Source organism: Agelaius tricolor, unplaced genomic scaffold (genome assembly GCF_023055355.1).
Source record: "Agelaius tricolor isolate 1412-34295 unplaced genomic scaffold, bAgeTri1.0.p SCAF_33, whole genome shotgun sequence".
Classification (NCBI taxonomy): Eukaryota; Metazoa; Chordata; class Aves; order Passeriformes; family Icteridae; genus Agelaius; species Agelaius tricolor.
The window spans coordinates 3,277,306-3,297,290 of NW_027269293.1; the positions used below are offsets into that span (position 1 = coordinate 3,277,306).

Genomic DNA, 19,985 nt, shown 5'->3' on the forward strand with positions numbered 1-19,985 from the left:
GTCAGCCTTCTGAGGAAGAAATCCCCACATCCCATGGCCAGCTAATCCTGCCACGTGCCCTGCTTGTCCTCCCTGGCAGGCTCCAGGCTGTCAGCACATAAATCAGAATTCTTCTTCCTGTGAATACTGTGCTATCACCTGCTCACAGAGCCTGGCAGGGAGCAGGGAGTGCGGTTTAATTTACTTCAGGTGCTTTTTTTGTGGCTCCTGAGAGTTCAGTGACCTCTCCTGAGGTGCTGTGTGGCCTCTCCTGGAGAGCAGGAGCTTGCCAGTCACGAGAGGAAGGGCAGGGATGAGGCCAGCAGGGAACAGGAGATGCCAGGGGAGCAGAATCACAGCAGTTTCTCCCTGATATCTTCTTGTTTTCCATGTGCCATTTCTGCCCTCCTGCCCTGCTGCCAGCGATCTGATCCCTGGGCAGGATCCAGCCTCAGTGCAGGGCTGATCTCACCCTCTGGCAATCACAGCTCCTTCCCCTGGGCACGTTGGTTACCCACTCCAGGAGCCACTGTCACACCTCCTGGGGCTCAGTTTTCTCTGGCAGTGACAAAAAGCCAAATGAGAAGTTCAGGAATGTTCCTCTGTGCAGGCAGAGCTGGCAGTGCCTCACTCCAGGTCCCCTTTGGGGCTGAACAAAGTGGCCATCTTTGTTTGTTGGGTGTTTTGTTTCTTCTTTCCTGGGTTATTTGCTCTCATTTTGGAGGAGCTGTGCACAGGTTGGAGCTCAGGGCTGGTCACAGCCTGGCACAGGCTGCCCAGGGATGGGTGTGTGGAGTCTCCATCCCTGGAGGTCCAGCATGGTCCTGAGCCACCTGCTGCAGCTGCTTTGGGCCAGGAGCTGGGGTCAGACAATCCCCAGAGGTGCCTCCAGCCTCAGCCCTCCATGATTCTGTGGAAAGCAGGGAGAGACTCAGAAAAAGTCCTGAGAGGCACAGAGGAGCTCAGTGGCTGTTGTTCAGGGTGTCATTCCAGGTGTTCCCTCCATTCCTTCACCACTGCAGCAGGAGCAGCCCCAGTTCTTTGTCTCTGTCCTCTGTCACACACATTTGTGCCATTCCCAATATTCTTGGGGAGCAAGATCTGAGGGATGACTCACTTTAAAAGTTATTGTTTCTCCTGTATTTCCCAATTGAGTTAATTGTACAGAGAAATCTAAAATGCTTTGGCCAGGCCAGCTGACCTGGGGTAGTTTCAGGGCTGTGGAAAAGCTTGGCTTAAGGTACCAGAGGCATTTTTTGGAATCCCCCAGCACAGGCCATGCTGTGTGTGCTGAGGTGTCACCACCAGCCCCCTCACACCCCCTGGTCACCTGTGAGGACAGGAGGAACCTGGACCTGAGGGTTTCACAGGAGCTCCCTGGAGCTGCTGAGATGGCCTCAATGCAAATTACACTGGAACAACTCTGAGAAAAATCAGATGTTTGAAAACACAGGGAATTCGGCAAGAAAATTGCTGCAAATCCAGGATAATAAATATGGGAAGATTGGGGATTTACAGCTTCAAAAGCTTTTCTTAACTTACTGTGACTTGAGAAGGAAGGAATTCTTGCATTTTACTCTTGTGTTGCATCAGTGGTCAAATTACTGTTTTACTTGTGAAAAACAAAATTCCCTTGAACACGAGGATCAGCTGAATTCACACTGGATAAACAGAGGGTGTAGCTTTGCTTTTATGCAAACCAGGTCCTGTTTGACCATAAGGAATCCTTCCCAAGGAGGGAGGTGGCATGACCCAGAGCTGGGTCCCTGAACTCTGCCCCATCCTGAGGGGACACTGCTCACAGCACCACACAGGCTGAGGGAGCAGCAGCTCCAAAAGGAGTTAATTAGTAATTAAGGAAGAGAAAACTTAAAACTGGAATGTGTTTGCTGAACCTGCCTGTAGGATTGATGGGGGTAGCACAGTCAGGACAGATGGAGATGAGAGATCTCTGCAGCCAGGTCGTGGGATTTGAGGTTTATTGCAAAGGGCCTGGGTGCAGGGCCCTGCTGGGAGCTGCCAGGCACAGCTGGAGCAGGCCCCAAAGAGGGAGAGAGAGATAAAGAGAGTGGTAAAGAGAGAATGAGAGAGTAAAAGAGAGGATCAGAAGGTAAGGTTCCTGTTACAATACAATAAATCTTCTTCTGGTCTTGGAATTTGAGGTTTATTGCAAAGGGCCTGGGTGCAGGGCCCTGCTGGGAGCTGCCAGGCACAGCTCAGAGCAGGCCTGAGAGAAGAGAGGGGCAGAGAGGATGAGAGGGTGAGAGAGTAAGGGAGTAAAAAAGGTAAGAGAGTAAAAGGCAAGAGAGCAAAGTTCCTGTTACAATACAATAAATCTTCTTCTGTGTTGAATATTCTGATTCTCACTAACCAATCTAGTACAATATACAAATTCTATAGCATTTCCATACAGCCTATAAGAATCACTACATTACCATACTGTGTTACATTTTAAACCCTAAAAACTCCTCTTTGGGCCCCTTCTGCCAAGCTGGCAGGGTCTGCTCTGACCCTTGGAGCTGTCTGCAAGCAGAGGGTGTTGTTCCATCAAAAGGGGATCACCTTCAGCCAGCCACACCATTGTTTTCCTGTTGTTCAGTGACTGAGGGATCTCAAAGCTTGCTTTCATTTCAATCTTGCTTATAGTTTCCATATTCTCAAAATCTTTTGCCAGGCAATCCTATTTATAAGGCTTTCCTGTTCCATCTTCCCCAACACCTGCCATCTTATTTATCATCAGGTGGATGAATATTGTGTCCTGGCAGGGTGGGCAGGCAGGCCCTGGCACAGGTGCCCAGAGCAGCTGGGGCTGCCCCTGCATCCCTGGCAGTGCCCAAGGACAGGGCTGGGAGCAGCCTGGGACAGTGGGAGGTGTCCCTGCCATGGCAGGGGTGGCACTGGATGGGCTTTGAGGTCCCTTCCAACCCAAACCATGCTGAGATAATGACAACTCTGTGAATATTTGTGCAGTGTTTAGGTTGAGGACATCTCAAACTCTGCTTTTGGCTGGTGCCTTTTGCTGTAGGAGGAGAAACAGCTCCAGGGAAGGTGGGGGAGACCTGTGAGAGCAGATCCCTGTTGGGACTGGGGCTGGCCATGGCCTGGTAGTCAGAGGTGGCAGTGGAAAGTTCAGTTCAGCAGCAAGATTTGCTTCAACAGCTTGTTACATTTTTAGAGCCTGGAGATGCCTCAAGTGTGGGTTCAGATCAGGTCACTCTTTGTACCCTTTAATAGCTGCACACACATGCACACACACACAAAAAGATCATCACCCCCTTAAAATACATGGTCTGGATTTCAACTGGCATTAATTCCTTTTGTGTAACTGAATACAGTTACTGATTCACCACCTTGGTTAGTTCCTGACCTGGAATTCCCCGTGGCAAATATGTGGCAGCACATAAGAGTGTTAGATTGAGCACTTTTGGTTTGGTACTGATCCCTTCTTTTTATATTTTTTTTTCCTTGCCAAGAAAATGAAATTTTTGAATGTTTCTTAATTCTGTTGAATTTATTCTGTTTATTTGCTGACAAAACCTGATATTAAAACTGACTGGTGGCACTCAGTGCAGACAGGGAAGGTGACATGGTCACACTGCAGGTGCTGGTTTTACAAGTGAAAAAATCACATTTTCAGATGGAAATGCAATAACCTGAGGAGCAACATTTGGTTAACAAAACCACACAGTGAATATATAATCAGAATCATGAGTTCTAAATGCATGCCTTGAAAAGGACTTAATAGATTTGATCTCTTGGGAAGAGGTTAAAATGCTTTGTGTATCCATCGAGGTTCAGCCTTGGGGGTGAGAGTGGCAAATGTATTCCAGAGAGCTGGGAGAGTGGCCTTTTGCTTTAAAAATGCAAGATGGTGACACCTGGGACATGTGGCACATCTGAGGTCACTGAGTGGGGCTGTGGTGTGACCTGGTGTGCTCAGGCTGCAGCTCCAAAGCATTGCAACCCTGCCCCAGGCATCTGTGAGGCAACCTGGTAAAGTTAGACTCAGCTGAGAGACCCAGGGGAACTTGAATTCTCAAGCAAACACTTGAAGCTTGGGTTGGTTTATTTTTATTTTATCTCCCTGTGTGCAGTTGTGCAGATACAGAATTTTGTAAAGATGCGTGTCTTGGTTAAAAAAAAAAAAAAATCCTGAATTTCTTTGTTGCTTTGCAAATATCAGGACATCTCAAACTCTGCTTTCTGGCTGGTGCCTTTTGCTGTAAGAGGAGAATTGCACCAGGGAAGGCAGAGGGAAGCAGGGAAGGTGGCAGAGACCTGTGAGAGCAAATCCCTGTTGGGGCTGATCATGGCCTGGTAATCAGAGGTGGGAGTGGAAAGTTCAGTTCAGCAGCAAAGATCTGAGTTTGGAGTTTTCAGTGGCACTCAGAGTTGGAGTTTTCAGTGGCACTCAGAGTTGGAGTTTTCAGTGGCACTCAGCTCTGCCATCTGGACCCTTCCTGTCCAGCTGCATGTGTTGGCACTGGCTGTGGCACTGACCTGGTGACCGTGTTGCCCAACAGGCCATCGAGAAAACGAAGAGACCTGGGCTCTGTGGCAAACTCCACCGTGGTGTTCCCCACCATCCCATCCTCCCCCAATAACTCAGCAGCAGCTGAGGGTGCAGAGGAGCAGAAACCTTTTGAGAAGGTGCTGTCCAAGGAGTCTCTGGTGATCTCGGGGCTGCGCCACTTCACCGGCTACCGCATCGAGCTGCACGCCTGCAACCACGACGCCCAGGAGTCCCGCTGCAGCGTGGCAGCCTATGTCAGTGCCAGGACCATGCCAGAAGGTGATTCTGCCCCTCAGCCCTGCTGTGCCTTGGTGGTTCCTCCCAAAATGCTGCTTTTCCCACGGGAGGCAGCTGCAATGTGGAAGAGAGGGGCTGTCCGTATGTCCCGGTGGGAAAGGAGGATGGGTGAGGTGTGAATTTTGCCCAAAAACATGAAACTAAACCTGATCTTGAACTTGGTTCTAGCTAAAGCTGATGACATTGTTGGCCCAGTGTCCCATGAGCTGGTGGAGAAGAACACAGTGCATCTGAAGTGGCAGGAGCCAAAGGAGCCCAACGGCCTCATCGTGCTCTACGAGGTGAACTACGGGCGCCTTGGGGACACCGAGGTGAGAGCTTCTGTCCCAGCACCTTTGGTGGGAGCTTCTGTCCCAGTACCTTTGCTGGGAGGTTCTGGTGTCCCAGCACCTTTGGTGGGAGCTTCTGTCCCAGCACCTTTGGTGGGAGCTTCTGTCCCAGCACCTTTGATGGGAGCTTCTGTCCCAGCACCTTTGATGGGAGCTTCTGTCACAGCACCTTTGGTGGGAGGTTCTGCTGTCCCAGCACCTTTGGTGGGAGCTTCTGTCCCAGCACCTTTGGTGGGAGGTTCTGCTGTCCCAGCACCTTTGATGGGAGCTTCTGTCACAGCACCTTTGGTGGGAGGTTCTGCTGTCCCAGCACCTTTGGTGGGAGGTTCTGTCCCAGCACCTTTGGTGGGAGGTTCTGTCCCAGCACCTTTGGTGGGAGGTTCTGGTGTCACAGCACCTTTGGTGGGAGGTTCTGGTGTCCCAGCACCTTTGGTGGGAGGTTCTGGTGTCACAGCACCTTTGGAGAAGTGGCTGCCCCTGGGAGCTCTTTAGGACCTGACAGTCCTTGTGCTTGCAGTGCCCTGACTAGTTGGGTTTCCTGGTGCACAACTAAAGGAATTCAAAATTTCACTGGTGAATTTGTCTCCTCTGGAAGCTTGGGATGGCATCAGTGTCAGTGCCAGGGGGACAGGGCTGGTGTCAGTCCCAAGGGACAGAACTGGTGTCAGTGCCAGGGGGACAGGGCTGGTGTCAGTGCCAGGGGGACAGGGCTGCTGTCAGTGCCACAGGGACAGGGCTGCTGTCAGTGCAGTGGGGACAGGGCTGCTGTCAGTGCAGTGGGGACAGGGCTGGTGTCAGTGCCACAGGGACAGTGGCACTCCCCAGTGCAGGCCCAGAACCAGGGCAGCACATGGCACTTGCTCTCTGTAACCTGACCTACTGCCCTGCAAAGCACAAATCCAGCACAAACCACTAACCTGGAGCAGACTGACAGCCCTTGGGTGTGTGCTTGCCAGCTGGGGAGGTGCTGCAGGAGCCCCAGGGAGTTCTCAGGGAGCCGCAGGAGCTTGGAGGAACTCGCAGGGAGCTCTGGGTGCTGCAGGAATCCTGAGGAGCTGTCAGGGAGCCCTGGATCTTACAGGAGCCCCCAGGAAACTCTCAGGAAGCCCTGGGTGCTGCAGGAGTCCTGGGGAGCTTTCAGGGAGCCCGGGGTGCTGCAGGAACCTCCAGGAAACTCTCAGGGAGACTCGGGAGCTGTCAGGGAGCCCCGGGTGCTGCAGGAGCCCCCAGAAAACTCTCAGGGAGCCCCAGGAAACTCTCAGAGAGCCCCAGGAGCTGTCAGGGAGCTCTGGGTGCTGCAGGAACCTCCAGGAAACTCTCAGGGAGCCCCAGGAAACTCTCAGGGAGCCCCGGGAGCTGTCAGGGAGCCCCAGGAGCTGTCAGGGAGCCCCGGGTGCTGCAGGAACCTCCAGGAAACTCTCAGGGAGCCTCGGGAGCTGTCAGGGAGCCCCAGGAGCTGTCAGGGAGCCCCGGGTGCTGCAGGAACCTCCAGGAAACTCTCAGGGAGCCCCGGGAGCTGTCAGGGAGCCCCGGGAGCTGTCAGGGAGCCCCAGGTGCTGCAGGAGGAGCCTGGCACAGCCCTGTCCCCACAGGAGGCCCATTTCTGCGTGTCCCGCAAGCACTTTGCCAGCGAGGGCGGCTGCAGGCTGCGGGGGCTGCAGCCTGGCAACTACAGCGTGAGGATCAGAGCCACCTCCCTGGCGGGGAACGGCTCCTGGACAGAGCCCACCTACTTCTACGTGGCTGATTACTGTGAGTTCATTTCATTTTGGACTTTCAGTCCCCGACAGAAACTCGGGTTATTTCTGGAGGATGGGGTGTAGCAAGCAGGGAGTCACTAAATGTTTACCAAATACATCTGTTGTCAAGAACCTGAAATCACTTGGAAACACATGGCTTTTGTTTATTAGTCCTCATTCTGACCAGCCTCACATTTTGATGTGAAATTGCTTCTAGTTTTGTATTGGTTCCAATTTATTGAAGGGGGCGATTTTATTGAGGAAAAAATTTTTATTTTGGACTTGTATAATATCTCCAACTCTCTCTTTCTCTCTTAGTGAATGCTCAGCCAAATATTGCTGTTATCATTGTTCCTATTATTTTTGCCATAATAATTGCTGGAATTATTGGAGCTGCTTACGTGCTTGTGAAAAAGAGGTGAGTGCAGTCTCCTCTTGTTTTCACCAGAAACACCAAAACTTACATCCAAAAGTTTTGCTGCTTTGTTGGGAGTCAGTTTTTGTTTAGTTTTCTAATTTCCATAGTGATTGCAGCATTAATATAAGTGCAGGAAATAGTTTGTGCCATATGGGGACAGTTTATTTGCTGCATGCTTTGGGGATTGACCAAACTGCCCTCACCTCAGAGGCTGCAGAGTGCTGAGGGTTTTGTGTCTCTTCCAGACAAACCGAAGGACCAACGGGACCCCTGTATGCATCCTCCAACCCTGAGTACATCAGTGCCAGTGATGGTGAGAGCAACCAGGGCTTCTTTCTTGTGTAATCTTGCAGTCAGTGCAGCAGGATGGGCTGGGGGTTGTTTTTGTGGGGTTTTCTGGTCCTTTTGTAGAATTCACCCCCCCTCAATCTGGCAGCACCACCCAAAGCTGCTGCGGGAGTGTCTTTCAGAAGATGCTCTGTCACTGACATATTTTATGAAAAATCCTTTTGCAAAAATCTTTTCTCCTGAGAAGCTGAGAAGCCTCAGAAACAAAATGTAATCAATAATTATCTGCTGCTGTAGAATGCAACAAATGCATCTTTAATTAATCCATGATAACCAATGACAGCCACATGTGTCGAAGCTGTGAGCAGTCACAAAATTCCTTTCCCTTCCCTTCCCTTCCCTTCCCTTCCCTTCCCTTCCCTTCCCTTCCCTTCCCTTCCCTTCCCTTCCCTTCCCTTCCCTTCCCTTCCTTTCCCTTCCCTTCCCTCTTCTATTCTTTTAGTATAGCTCTAATATATCATTTTCTTTAATATAATATATATCATAAAATAATAAATCAGCCTTCTAAAACATAAAGTCAAAATTCTGATCTCGTCCTGAGCCCGCTGCAAACAGCACCACAATGCTCAGCTCAGAATGTTCCCCTGTGCCCCACAGTTTATGTCCCTGACGAGTGGGAGGTGCCTCGGGACAAGATCACGCTGCTGAGGGAGCTGGGCCAGGGCTCCTTTGGGATGGTGTACGAGGGCATTGCCAAGGACATCGTCAAGGGAGAGCCCGAGACGCGCGTGGCCGTGAAGACGGTGAACGAGTCGGCCAGCCTGCGCGAGCGCATCGAGTTCCTCAACGAGGCCTCTGTGATGAAAGGCTTCAGCTGCCATCATGTGGTAAGTGCTGGCTGCCTCAGCACGCAGCTCTGCAGTGCCTTCAGGGCCCAACCATCAGCTGGCCAAGGCAGCTGATCCATCAGAGCTGGGGTCTCTCCCTGCTGGATTCCCCGTTCTGCCCAAGTCGTTTCGCCGCTGCTCTTTTTAAACCTCTCAGCCTAACAAGGCCTTGTGGGGCTGTTCTCAGCTCTGTTTGGACACAGCCTCAAGGGAATTTCTCACTCCTTTTCCAGGTTCGCCTCCTCGGAGTGGTCTCCAAGGGACAGCCTACTCTGGTGGTCATGGAGCTGATGGCACATGGGGATCTCAAAAGTTACCTGCGCTCTTTGAGGCCTGAAGCTGAGGTAAAGAAAGGAGAGAGGGAGTCTGTTGTGGAACAGTGACTTGATCTGTCTTGTGGGCTTAGTTGTTAATTGCAGCCCCGAGATACGTGAATGAGTCAGAGCTCTTCAGTTTTTGGTCTTGAAGTTGTTTATTAAATCTTATCTATAAAATTTTCTTTCTGTCCAGCCAAGGTCTGCTCAGCAGGGCAGCCACAGGCACTCTGACCGCCCCCGAGGCTCAGGGGTTGTCTTTTTCTACTACAAACTACGTATAAGATATTTACAATTACTTCCCAATACCTATCACCCATGTTAGACAGTGCACTTCTATTCTAAACCAATCCCAAAGTGCAAGCATCACAGCAGAAGATGGAGGTAGATAAGAAGAAGGACTGGACACACCCAAGTTCCTCCATCTTGTCCCCAAAACCTCCATTCCAAAAATCCTAAAATCTACCTTTTCACCCTGTGAATATTTTATTATTACATTGTTTAAACTTCTGTGACTTTCAGGTCCTCACACAAAGCTGGTAACTTGCTCCAGGGGTCACAATCAAATCCCCAGGTGCTCTGGGCTGTGCCAGGGTCTCTAAGCCCCCTGGTAGGGTCCCTGGCAACTCTGGACACCCAGAGGGATGCACTGAGCTCTGACAGATTTGGAGTTTTATACTTTTTTATCTAATGACTTTAAGCTGAAAAGGGGTAGATTTGATGTGATTTTGTGAAGACCTTCTTGGCTGTGAGGGCAGGCAGGGCCTGGCACAGGTTGCGCAGAGAAGCTGCAAGTGTCCAAGGCCAGGCTGGAAGGGTGGAGCAAGGCTCCCTGCTCATGGCAGGGAACTGGGTGATGTTTAAGGTCACACCTAACCCAAACCTTTCTGTGACTGTGATTTTTCCTGGCAGAATAACCCCGGGCGGCCGCCCCCGACGCTGAGGGAGATGATCCAGATGGCCGCGGAGATCGCCGACGGCATGGCCTACCTGAACGCCAAGAAGTTCGTGCACAGGGACCTGGCAGCTCGCAACTGCATGGTGGCAGAGGACTTCACTGTGAAAATCGGGGGTAGGTGCTGCTGGTCCCTCCCAACCCAGGCCATTCTGTGATCAGGAGATGGTTCTGTGCATTGTGTTTGATGTAAAAGCAAGTTGGTAAAACCAACGAGTGAAACACGGGTGATTCTCACTGTCTGCCTTTGGGAAATTGCTGCACTTCCCTCTGTTTCTTCTCTGTGACAGAATTGTGTGGACTGCAATAAGAACAACATCTCCTGTAGAGTCAGAGCAGCTTTTCTCACCTTCTCTATTCTCCCCTTCTCTATTCCCTGTACTTTTAGGACATCTGTCCTAAAAGTTCGATACCTTTCCAGCTTAAACCACCTAGGTTTGTCTTACTGCTCTTTGCTTCCATGAGATTAAGACAAAGAAGGAGTTGGGTACAACAAACCCAGTGCTGATAATCCTTTCATTGGGTCAGGTGGCTTTTAAAAGTAATTTAACCCAGTTTTTAACCCAAACTCTTTTAGTAATAAGTAAATACAACATTTAAAAATAACCTGGAACCCCACAGTAGGAGATGATTCCGAATCCTGGGAGAATTAAGATACAGACTTCTGGATGGCTGAATAATCAGAAAAGGTGCTGGTACAGAACAGGGTGTCCTCCCCCTGCAGGGTCAGAGAATGTGGTGTTAAGGTTACGGTGATTTTATGTGGTGATTTTTCAGAGCTCTCTGGAGTTAAAGCCAGGGCAGTGGGATTTCAGACAAAGGGAGCTCTGTTTTACTTACAGAGGATGAATAAAATAATGTTTAGAATAGAAGCTGTCACCAAAAAATTTAACTCTGGAGTCTCTGTTGTGACTCCGTAGAAAAACAATGCAGGAAAAGGGAAATGTTTTGACCATTAATCACGAGGTGACAGATGACTGCAGGCTGGGCTTTGGCAGTGGGGGGAAGGCAACATCCATCTGGAGATGTTGCACAGGAAAAGCAGGATGGAGGGAGAGGCTTTTAACACATCCCAATTGCTTCCCTCAGACTTTGGGATGACCAGGGACATCTACGAGACGGATTATTACCGCAAGGGGGGCAAGGGGCTGCTGCCCGTGCGCTGGATGGCCCCGGAGTCGCTGAAGGATGGGGTGTTCACCACCTACTCCGACGTGTGGTAAGCTGTCCTCTGCAATCCCAGATGCTCAATTCCAGCTCAGGAGCTCCTTGTTTTAGCACACATAGTTTAAAGTGACTTGCTCAGAGCACAGACAAAACAAAGCTGTTGTTTTGAAACACTTCCATGAAAATATAGCCGTGTTCTTTAGAAGTTCATTTTCCAAAATAAGTCCAGGATGTTTTGTTCTCACCAGGAGCTTTCTCTCTCCCTTAGGTCATTTGGTGTTGTCCTTTGGGAAATAAGCAGCTTGGCAGAGCAGCCATACCAGGGGCTCTCCAATGAGCAGGTGCTGAAGTTTGTCATGGATGGAGGATACCTGGATCAGCCAGACAACTGCCCAGAGAGGCTGTAAGTGTCAAGCAGGGACAACCAGCCCAGCTGCACTCTCTGCCTGAAGTGTGGCCCACAAAGATGACCTGACCTGGGGCACCTCTTAACCCTCTTTGACTGGGGAAGACAAAACCAGGCTTTAGTGAGGCACCTCCCACAGAAATTCCACCCAAGTATCCTTAGTGATCCAAGGAAGGGGCTGCCCAGGGAGGTTTGGAGTCCCCGTCCCTGGAGGTGTCCAAGGAAGGCCTGGATGTGGCACTCAGTGCTCTGGGTTGGGGACAAGGTAGGGGTGGATGAAAGGCTGGACTTAGGATGATCTTGGGATGATCTTGGGAGGTCTTTTCCAACCTCAGTAATCCTGGGATTCTGTGTGAGGAGTCACACTGGAGCAATTGTGAGGGAAAGCAGCTCTGGCTGGAAAAGGAAGCAGTTACAGATGGTAACTCTCTGGTTCTGGTAGCCTCTTCCCCCAGCTGCTTCTGGCCAAAACAGCACTTCCAGAGTCATAAAATAAACATGTTTTGTGAGTATCCCTATGAAAAAAGCCTGCTGTGCTGGACATTTGTCTGATGGCCAGTTACAAACTCCAGTTTGAGACTCTATTTGTGTTTGTGAATTGTTTCTCCATGGTGTCTGATAACATGTGACCTCTTGCTGAAGGCCTTTCTTTTGGGTGGGATGTTTACAGGACCTCTGTCCTCTGCCCAGCCTCCCATCTTCCTTGAAGTTTTGGGAGCTTTGTTATCTTTCAGGCTGAGTTAAAATTAAAAGGGAATTAATTAAAAAAGGATGACCTGGCTGTAAGTGCGTGTGCACACACACACACAGAGTCTGTGAACCACAGCCCTGTTTCCTTCAGCAGCCAAGTTAAGAACAATTGAAGGAATCGGAAGGAATTTTTAATCTAGACAGAAATAGAGAAAAAGGAGTGTCAGGATCTACAGGCAGATGTGAAGGCTGGAAAGAGAACAAACAACCTGGGGTGTCAGAGGCCTGGTGTGGGTGGTGGGGGGTCTGCCATGGGTGCCAGGCTTGCTCTGCACGTGGGATTGTTTCTGCTGCCCCTGACTGTGCTCTGTGCTGCTGCAGGCACAGCCTGATGCAGATGTGCTGGCAGTACAACCCCAAGATGCGCCCCACCTTCATTGAGATCATCGAGATGCTGAAGGAGGACTTGCACCCCAGCTTCCACGAGGTCTCCTTCTTCTACAGCGAGGAGAACAAACCTCTGGAGACGGAGGAGTACGAGATGGACTTCGAGAACATGGAGAGCATTCCCCTCGACCCCTCCTCGTACTCCCAGAGGGACAAAGCACTGGGGAGGGACAATGGACCCTCCATGGCCCTCAAGGGCAACTATGAGGAGCACATCCCTTACACTCACATGAACGGTGGCAAGAAAAACGGGCGGATTCTCTCCATGCCCAGGTCAAGTCCTTCCTAACACTTCCTGTTTGGCCCAAGGGTTGTGTCTGCTTTTTTTCCCCCCCTCCACAAATCTCAGGACTCTTGTTATTGCTGCCACAGTGTATGACACACATCTACAAACTCTTCAGATTTTTAATCATCTTACGATTAATTTTTTTTTTTTTTTTTTGCCAAGTTGACTGGTTGTCAGTGGACTTATCTGTGAACATAAATGGAAGAGGTTTCCATGGCTGCTGTCCCTTCTGTAACCATGGTTTCACAACAGGAAGCGACCGTGCGAGTTCAACCGAAGGAGAAGCGTCCGCGTTTGCCAGCAGAAGACGTGAAGTTCTCTGGTGCCTGAGCTCCAGCCCAGCAGCGCGGAACAAGAGATTTCCAGCAGAATTCCAGGCTTTCAGGCAGCCTCTCCACTACAGCTGAAGGATTCAGCACATCAGTCAGATCCTCAGATTGACCAATAGCTGCTGCTTTCATACTTTGTTTTCAAGGGGTGAAAGCCCCGGGGTGCGTGCGTGGGTGTGTGTGTGTGTGTGTGCAGTATCAACATGTGGGGTGTACCCGATAGCAAAAGAGACACTTCTGGTTTTGTACACAGCTTACAGAGCTTTCAGGCACATGGTGGGATTCTCGGGGTGTCCTGCACAGGGCCAGGAGTTGGATTTGATGATCCTGGTGGATCCTTTCCAACTCAGCATACTCTATGATTCTCTGTTCTCACAGGAGCTTTCCTCTTCTTGGAAGTGTGTACTTATCTTTTTTCCCTATTTCCCTGGAGGGACTGAATCCTAAACAGATTATTTTTATACTGAGGACTCTTGAGAGCAGGTTTTCTCTCATTAACAAATGAGGAAAACGTGCTGGGAGCTAAATGAGCAGAACTCTGAGATTTGTGGGTACTTTCAAGACCAAACGAAGTAGGAGTCCCCTGACCTGAGACACGGAGTTTTCTGTCCTTACAGCATTGAGTATATATATTGTTTGTTGTAACATATTTAAAGATGTCTTTAGTTTAAATTTTAACTTCATATAAATTATTGACTGTTTATGATCCTTTTGGGGCGGGGAGAGTTTTTGGGGGATTGTTTGGTCTTAAAGTGGTCCAAAGATTTCAGAATGAACTAATTTTAGCCTTGCAGGAGCGATGAAGCACATGTTCAGTTCATACTTGACAAGGCTTTGTAATAGTTTCATGATTTATACAACACAGTCAGCTGGCTCCAGTCGAAGCCCCATCTTGGGTGTTGGGAGCTGAAGGACACAGAACATCCTGGCCTCAAGTCCTGCTCCTCCTCTGCCCCCGTGTCCCTCGCTTTGCCTTCCGTGCCGCAGATGCAGCCGGCGATAGAGGACAAGCACGAGCTGGAGCTGAGGAAGGGACACTGAAGGGGAGAAGCACAAAGCTCTGGGCTCTGCACCCTGGAGGTGACTGTGGTTTGCTGCCTCTCTGCTGCTCCCAGGCCTCCAGCCTTGTGTTCCCCGAGATTCCCACTGCAGAACTCCTGGGATGTCAGCGCTCGCCGTCGGGACTGGGCTTTGTCGTGTTGCTCTTTGCAAAGACAGAGCTGATGTTGAAGAATAACGGTGAAACTCACCCAGGGCTGGTAGCATGGAGCTGACAGGAGCAGGGAAGGAAGATGATGGATGTGTGGCCTGTGGCATGCAGGAGCTGCTTGAACAGCAGGGAGAGATGCTCAGTCCTTCACTTCTCCTCCTGGAGAAGCCCAAGATCTGTTTTGTGCTCTCTGCCAGGAGAAGGCGAGGTGCCCTGGCTCGGGAGGGCAGAACGCTGGGCTGGGCAGTGCCTCCAGCCCGGGCAGTGCCTCCAGCCCGGGCAGTGCTGCTGCTGTGAGCGAGGCAGAGGGGCTGCAGTCCATGGGGATGCAGCTGGTGCTGGGAACCTCTGCCCCCAGCTGCTTCTGGCCAAAACTGCACTTCCAGAGTCGTAAAAGAGGGGACAACAGACTGGGCAGCACCGGGAGCTGTTGGGCCCCTTGCTGCTGGAGGCTGATGGGTTTGGCCCAGGTGGAGGGTACAGGTTGCTCCACAAATTTGGGTGGAAAACACAGTCCAGACATGGGTGAGAACCTTTGGATTTCAAAAGGCCTAGTTTACATTTCTTCTGCTTTACAAAGTTGTAACTGTTTAGCAGCTCTATACTACACTGCAGGAAAGAAGACATATTCTCACACTTTTCTAAGGAAGAGAAGTTTTTCTTATTAGAATTTTTTATTTATTTTAATATATAAAACACTGTAAAAAAAAAAAGCAACAAACAATTAGTTTTCTTAAACACACGGAACGTGTAAATTTGTATCCGCAAAATCTTGGCAGGTGGATGTGGTGGGATTATTTTTGTCCTGTTCTGGTGCAGTCTACCTCAGTGTTTCTTAAGGATATTTTTTAATACTACACACCTCTAAACCTGTTTAAATATTCTGGTCTGGACCTATTGTGGATCAGGGAAAATCAGTATCAGCTGATTCCAATACCAGGGACCATTCATGTAGGGAATGGGAAGGAGAATGGCCCATCACTGTTGATCCCTAATCTGAACAGTAGTGGCCAATGAACCCATTTACAAATTTGGATCTGATCTCATCCCTTAGTTCTGTTGTGATTTTTAAAAAAAAAAAAAAAAAAAGAACAAAAGATCCATTTAAATGTTTGGACTTTAGTGAACTCATGACCTAAAAGGAGCAGGCTGCTTCCTCTTGGATCAGCATGTGCCAGCATGGAGCAGGGACTGGGGACCAGCCCTTGCTGTTGGGGTTGCATTGGGGTGGTTTGGTCACTGCTCTTCTTGCTGTGCACAGGTGACCCAAGGTCCTGCCAGTGACCTCCTGAAACAAACCTTCCCCAGCACACCCTTGCTTTGATACCATTTCCAAAGGCAGTGATCATAACTGTGGGAATAGAAGAACTTTTACCTGAAGGAACATTGGAACCTTGTATTGGTGTGGCTTTTCCCCGTGGTTGATACTGGTTGGCCCTGTGAGTACACATGGTTTGAACACTCGGATGGCTGAGCCAGGGAGGGTGTGCTGCTCCATGGCCAGGCAGTCCCCTCCCATGGCTCAGTGTCACCTTCACCCTGCACCAAACGGGGCAGTTGTTTGTACCCAGCACTATGTGAAGGTTACTCATCCTTCCTACCTTGTGCCCAGGGGGAGGGAAGGCGTGTGGTACCAGTGGGGAGGGTATTGTGTTTCTCCTCTGTAAAACAAATAACACTAGTGGTTGCTGCTCGTGGCTGCTACAGATCACATTCAGCTGTAGAATTAAGAAGAATAAATGAACATCACCCGCAAAGCCCAGCTCTCACTGCTAGAAAATCCTTCCTTGGCTCACAGCCGACACTTCGGTCTCTGCTGCTGGAAGATCCTCGTCCCAGGGATGCCCAAATGCCTCACTTGGATCTCACTGATTCCTGCTCAGAGAATTCCTGCAAGTGGAGACTCAAGTGCTATTGAAACCTCTGGGGTGCTGCCAGGGACCCCAGCCTGGGCAGGGGTGCTGTGCTGAGCCTTCCTTGGGGGAGCTGCTGCTCTTTGCTCTGGCCACGTCCTTATGGGGCAGGATTCCCCAGCTGCAGTGGAAGCTCCACACTTGCTGCTCCTGCTGCTGCTTAGGAGGAACCAAACACTGGTGCAGGAGAGCAGGTGGGATGGCTGGAGGAGGGCAGCCAGCAGTGGGAAGCTCTTTCTTTCCTTGCATTAGTATTCTTTGGAGGGTTGGCTCCTGCCCTTTGTGGGCAGAGAATGCCCCACTCACAGCATGAGGCAGCAGGACAGACCCCTCAGCCTGTCCAGGAGCAGCTGGAGCCTCCTGGGCACAGTCTGGCACCACCACATAGCCAGAAATTCACTCTGGTGAATTAGGAGGAGCAAGAAGCTGAGCTCTGCTGAGCTTTCACTGAGAAAACGTCTGAAGTATGAGGCTGGAGAGGTTTCTCAGAAAGGTTTCCACATTAAACTCAATTGCCACTTCCTGAACGGCTCTTGCCAATCTGGAACTTCTCTGGCAGGCCAGCACAGCACTGCAAAGCTTGGCTGCTGGGTTAGGAACGTGTCTGTCTTGGCTGCTTGTAAATACTCTATTGTGTTGTAAAATAGAAGAGCTCAGACATAAACTCTGTGCCAACACTGGGTTGGGAAAGGTGATGGGAACTCGACCACGCTGCAGCGATGATGGTAAAGCAGATGTGTGCGTATGAAGAGGCTGCTTTTAGGTTGCTAAAGGGTACTCTTAATTTATGGGTAGTTTATCTCTTTCCTCCTAAATTTGTATTACAGCGATGGGACACTTTGCTTAATTTTAGTCTGTTGGCTATAGTGTTGGTATCTCTTTGGAAAAAAAAAAAATCTCAAAAGTTGCTTCTTGTGTTACTGAGCTGACTGTGCTGAAGGCAAATAGGAAATGACAGGAGGGAGAAGGGTGCTGAGCCTCTGCTTTAGAGGAGGGAGGGAGGGAGGGAGGCAGTCAAGTTCCCTCTCAAAACCACTGTGACACGAAGATGGACCCTGAGGTGTCCTGGGCCCTTCCCGCTACCAAGACTGGAACCTTGTTTTACAAGCCAGAACGTGAAATATCTTTGTGCCATAAAACCTTACTGTCAAGGCAGTGCCAGGTGCTCCCGTGTGGGATGGGCTCAGAGCCTGGAGGGAGCTCAGAACTGCAGATGAACCCTGTGACCCTCTCGGAGCCGGGGGCTCGCAGGAACCCCGGCCCTGCCCAAGGAGCCGCCGCCCCTCGGAGCGTGCTGTGGTCCAGGGAAAGGAACTGCGGAATGGGTTGGAATCAGGAAATAGTGACTTCGTGAAATTCGACGTAAGATTAGTTTGGTATTTGTATGAACTTAATGGAATTTGGCCTTTTTATTACCTTCTGCTTGGCTCTGTGTTCCCTCTGCTTGGATTCTGTCCGTGAGTGTCAGTGTAAAGCCTTGACGTGTTCAGCCTCGTTAGGAGCATCACAAGAGTGAAGCCAATCATCCAGCTGACTTTTGGAGGAACCTGACTGTTGAAAAGCAACTCTAAAGTTAACCATTTTTAGCAAATCTGCTGTCATTAAATGTGTATTTCTTTTTAAAATGAATTTGCTTGTCCTTCTCAGAAGGAAGCACTTATTCTTGCAGTTTGGGCAAATTCACTGCAGCACAATGCAAGCTGTAAGGGGACAGGTAGAGAAGTGACTTTTTAAATATTGTATAATAAAGTTAGTATTAACTCCTATGGTGTTGTTACTTTTTTTGCCAACAGATTTGCAATCAGCCAGAAATTCTGTTCCTGGTAGTGCTTTTGTTCCCACTCTAGTGTTCCAACTGGTGGTGTTAAATAGTCTCCTTTCTCAGCCCAGAAAGATCCCTTGGGAGCAGGGTCTGGTGGCTGGGAGGACCTGGAATAGTCCTGGCAGCTAAAGAGGAGCCATCAGTGGAGATTAAATATGGGCTCTTGCTTAGCTGAGTCCCAGCCCCTGGTCAGTCCCAGCAGCACCAGTAAATCTTGAGCTGAGGGCTCTTTACCTGAGGGCTCTGAGCTGGACTCAACACCAAAGCTCTGTAAATCCAGACTCTCCCAGCAGCATTCCAACGCTTCCACCATCCCCACTTCCAAGTCTTTTCCCTTAACCGAGTCCCATGAAAACTGATGGAGAATTTTAGAAAGGCCACTTCTAAATCTGCAGAGGTAGAGTGTTATTTGAGCAGGGAAAGCATTACCTTTTGCTTTAGTTAGGGAAATGATTTTATTTTTGGACTATCAACACTGGTTTGTATTTGAGGACCCTCAAGGATGGGGGAACTGGACATCAGCTTCATCCTACACATCCCAAAGCAAATTCTCTCTGCTTCACTTAAATAAACCACAGATGGTTTCAGTTACATGTTAGGTGATGTTCTGTGAAGTCTTGGGGTTTTTATTTTTTTTTTCCCAGTTCATTCTTGCTGCTCCCACCTTTCCCTCTGCGTATCTAAGGTTCCAGAATACAAATAGTACTGCAGATACCTCTTGTTTGAAAGGATCAAATGTGCCATGATTTTTTTAAAAAAGGAAGAAAAAAGAGAAAAACCTTCCCCCTTGATTTATTTTTTCAGTCTTTTCATATCTAAGAGCCAAGCAGTGACATGTACAGAAAATCTTTGATTAGTAAAAAAAAATCCTTGCTGTGTGTCGGAATATTGAACAATTAACTGTTTATATTAAAATTCTGAATAAATTATCCAAGAATAACTGTTCATTTTGTGTCTGCTATCTGTGCAGCAATGAAGGCTGCTTTGCTGTGGAGAAAGCAGTAAAATTGTACCTTGGAATAAGTTGCAAAATAAATGGTGTTAAGGAAAAAAGCAAACCCCACAGCTCAACCCACTGTAGGCTTGTAGTGTAAAGCCAGTGGAACTCCTCTACCTGATGGCTCTGGTGATCCCTGTCCTCACCTCGGGGCTCTGGATGATGCCTCTGGTGCCATTGGGTGAGCTTTGATGCCAGGATTCCTTCTGGAGCACGGAGAGCTGTAGCTCTGTGATGGAATTTGTTATTCCTGGGCGTGGAGCAGGTGCTCCCTCCTCGGAGGGAACAGACTCCTCCCTGCCGGTTTTAAAGCATCAAAGGCAGAGCATCAGCCCCACCCTGTCCTGCGGTGGAGCTGCTGTAACTGGGTGTGCCCCAGGAGCCTCCTGTGCGCCCAGGCCCCTCTGGGGGTGTTTCTAACTTAAACCTGGTTTTGTTTCACCAGAGCCAAGATTTCCCTCCTGATGGGCTGCCCCAGCGAGGTGAGGGCTGCCCCCTCCTGTCAGGGAGTTGTGCAGAGCCTGAAGATCCCCTCGAGTCTCTTTTTCTCCGGGCTGAGCCCCTTTCCCAGCTCCCTCACAGGACTGACTCTGCAGCCCCTTCCCCAGCTCTGTTCCCGTCTCTGGACACCCTCCAGCCCCTCCATGTGAGAGGCCCAGAACTGGATACAGCACTCAAGGCCCCACCAGTGCCATTTTTTTTCCTAAGCCTATCCAGGATTCTCTCACTGTGAGAATGATCATAAACAAACTGGTATTTTAAGATGTTTCGGAGTTGTTTCTTCTGGCACAGGCTTGTTCTCTGGGGATCCTAAAATGCAAAAATAAACAAAGCCACAAAACTTGAACTTGCTATCCCAGGAGGTTTGCTTCTCACTGGGCTCTCTGAGATACTGTGGGGAGGCTGCTGAGGCTCAGACTGTCCTTGTGCCATTATCCCTCATCACTCTTCCAGGCTGCCTGCACAGCTCAGCTTTGGCACCCCCCAAGCTGTGTCAGA

The 19,985-nt window shown here is 49.7% G+C and overlaps 1 protein-coding gene across 1 annotated transcript in view; it reads left to right on the plus strand.

Annotated features, from left to right (window-relative positions):
* INSR (insulin receptor) overlaps positions 1-18,934 on the plus strand; it is a 64,006-nt gene extending 45,072 nt beyond the window's left edge. The window contains exons 11-21 of the mRNA XM_071452257.1: positions 4,503-4,771; positions 4,958-5,100; positions 6,711-6,870; positions 7,176-7,275; positions 7,521-7,588; positions 8,221-8,450; positions 8,684-8,794; positions 9,677-9,836; positions 10,809-10,938; positions 11,155-11,289; positions 12,364-18,934. Of these exons, the coding sequence (XP_071308358.1) occupies positions 4,503-4,771; positions 4,958-5,100; positions 6,711-6,870; positions 7,176-7,275; positions 7,521-7,588; positions 8,221-8,450; positions 8,684-8,794; positions 9,677-9,836; positions 10,809-10,938; positions 11,155-11,289; positions 12,364-12,718 (1,861 nt within the window). The 3' untranslated portion in view covers positions 12,719-18,934. The remainder of the gene's footprint in view (positions 1-4,502; positions 4,772-4,957; positions 5,101-6,710; positions 6,871-7,175; positions 7,276-7,520; positions 7,589-8,220; positions 8,451-8,683; positions 8,795-9,676; positions 9,837-10,808; positions 10,939-11,154; positions 11,290-12,363) is intronic.
* Positions 18,935-19,985: the final 1,051 nt, after the last annotated feature.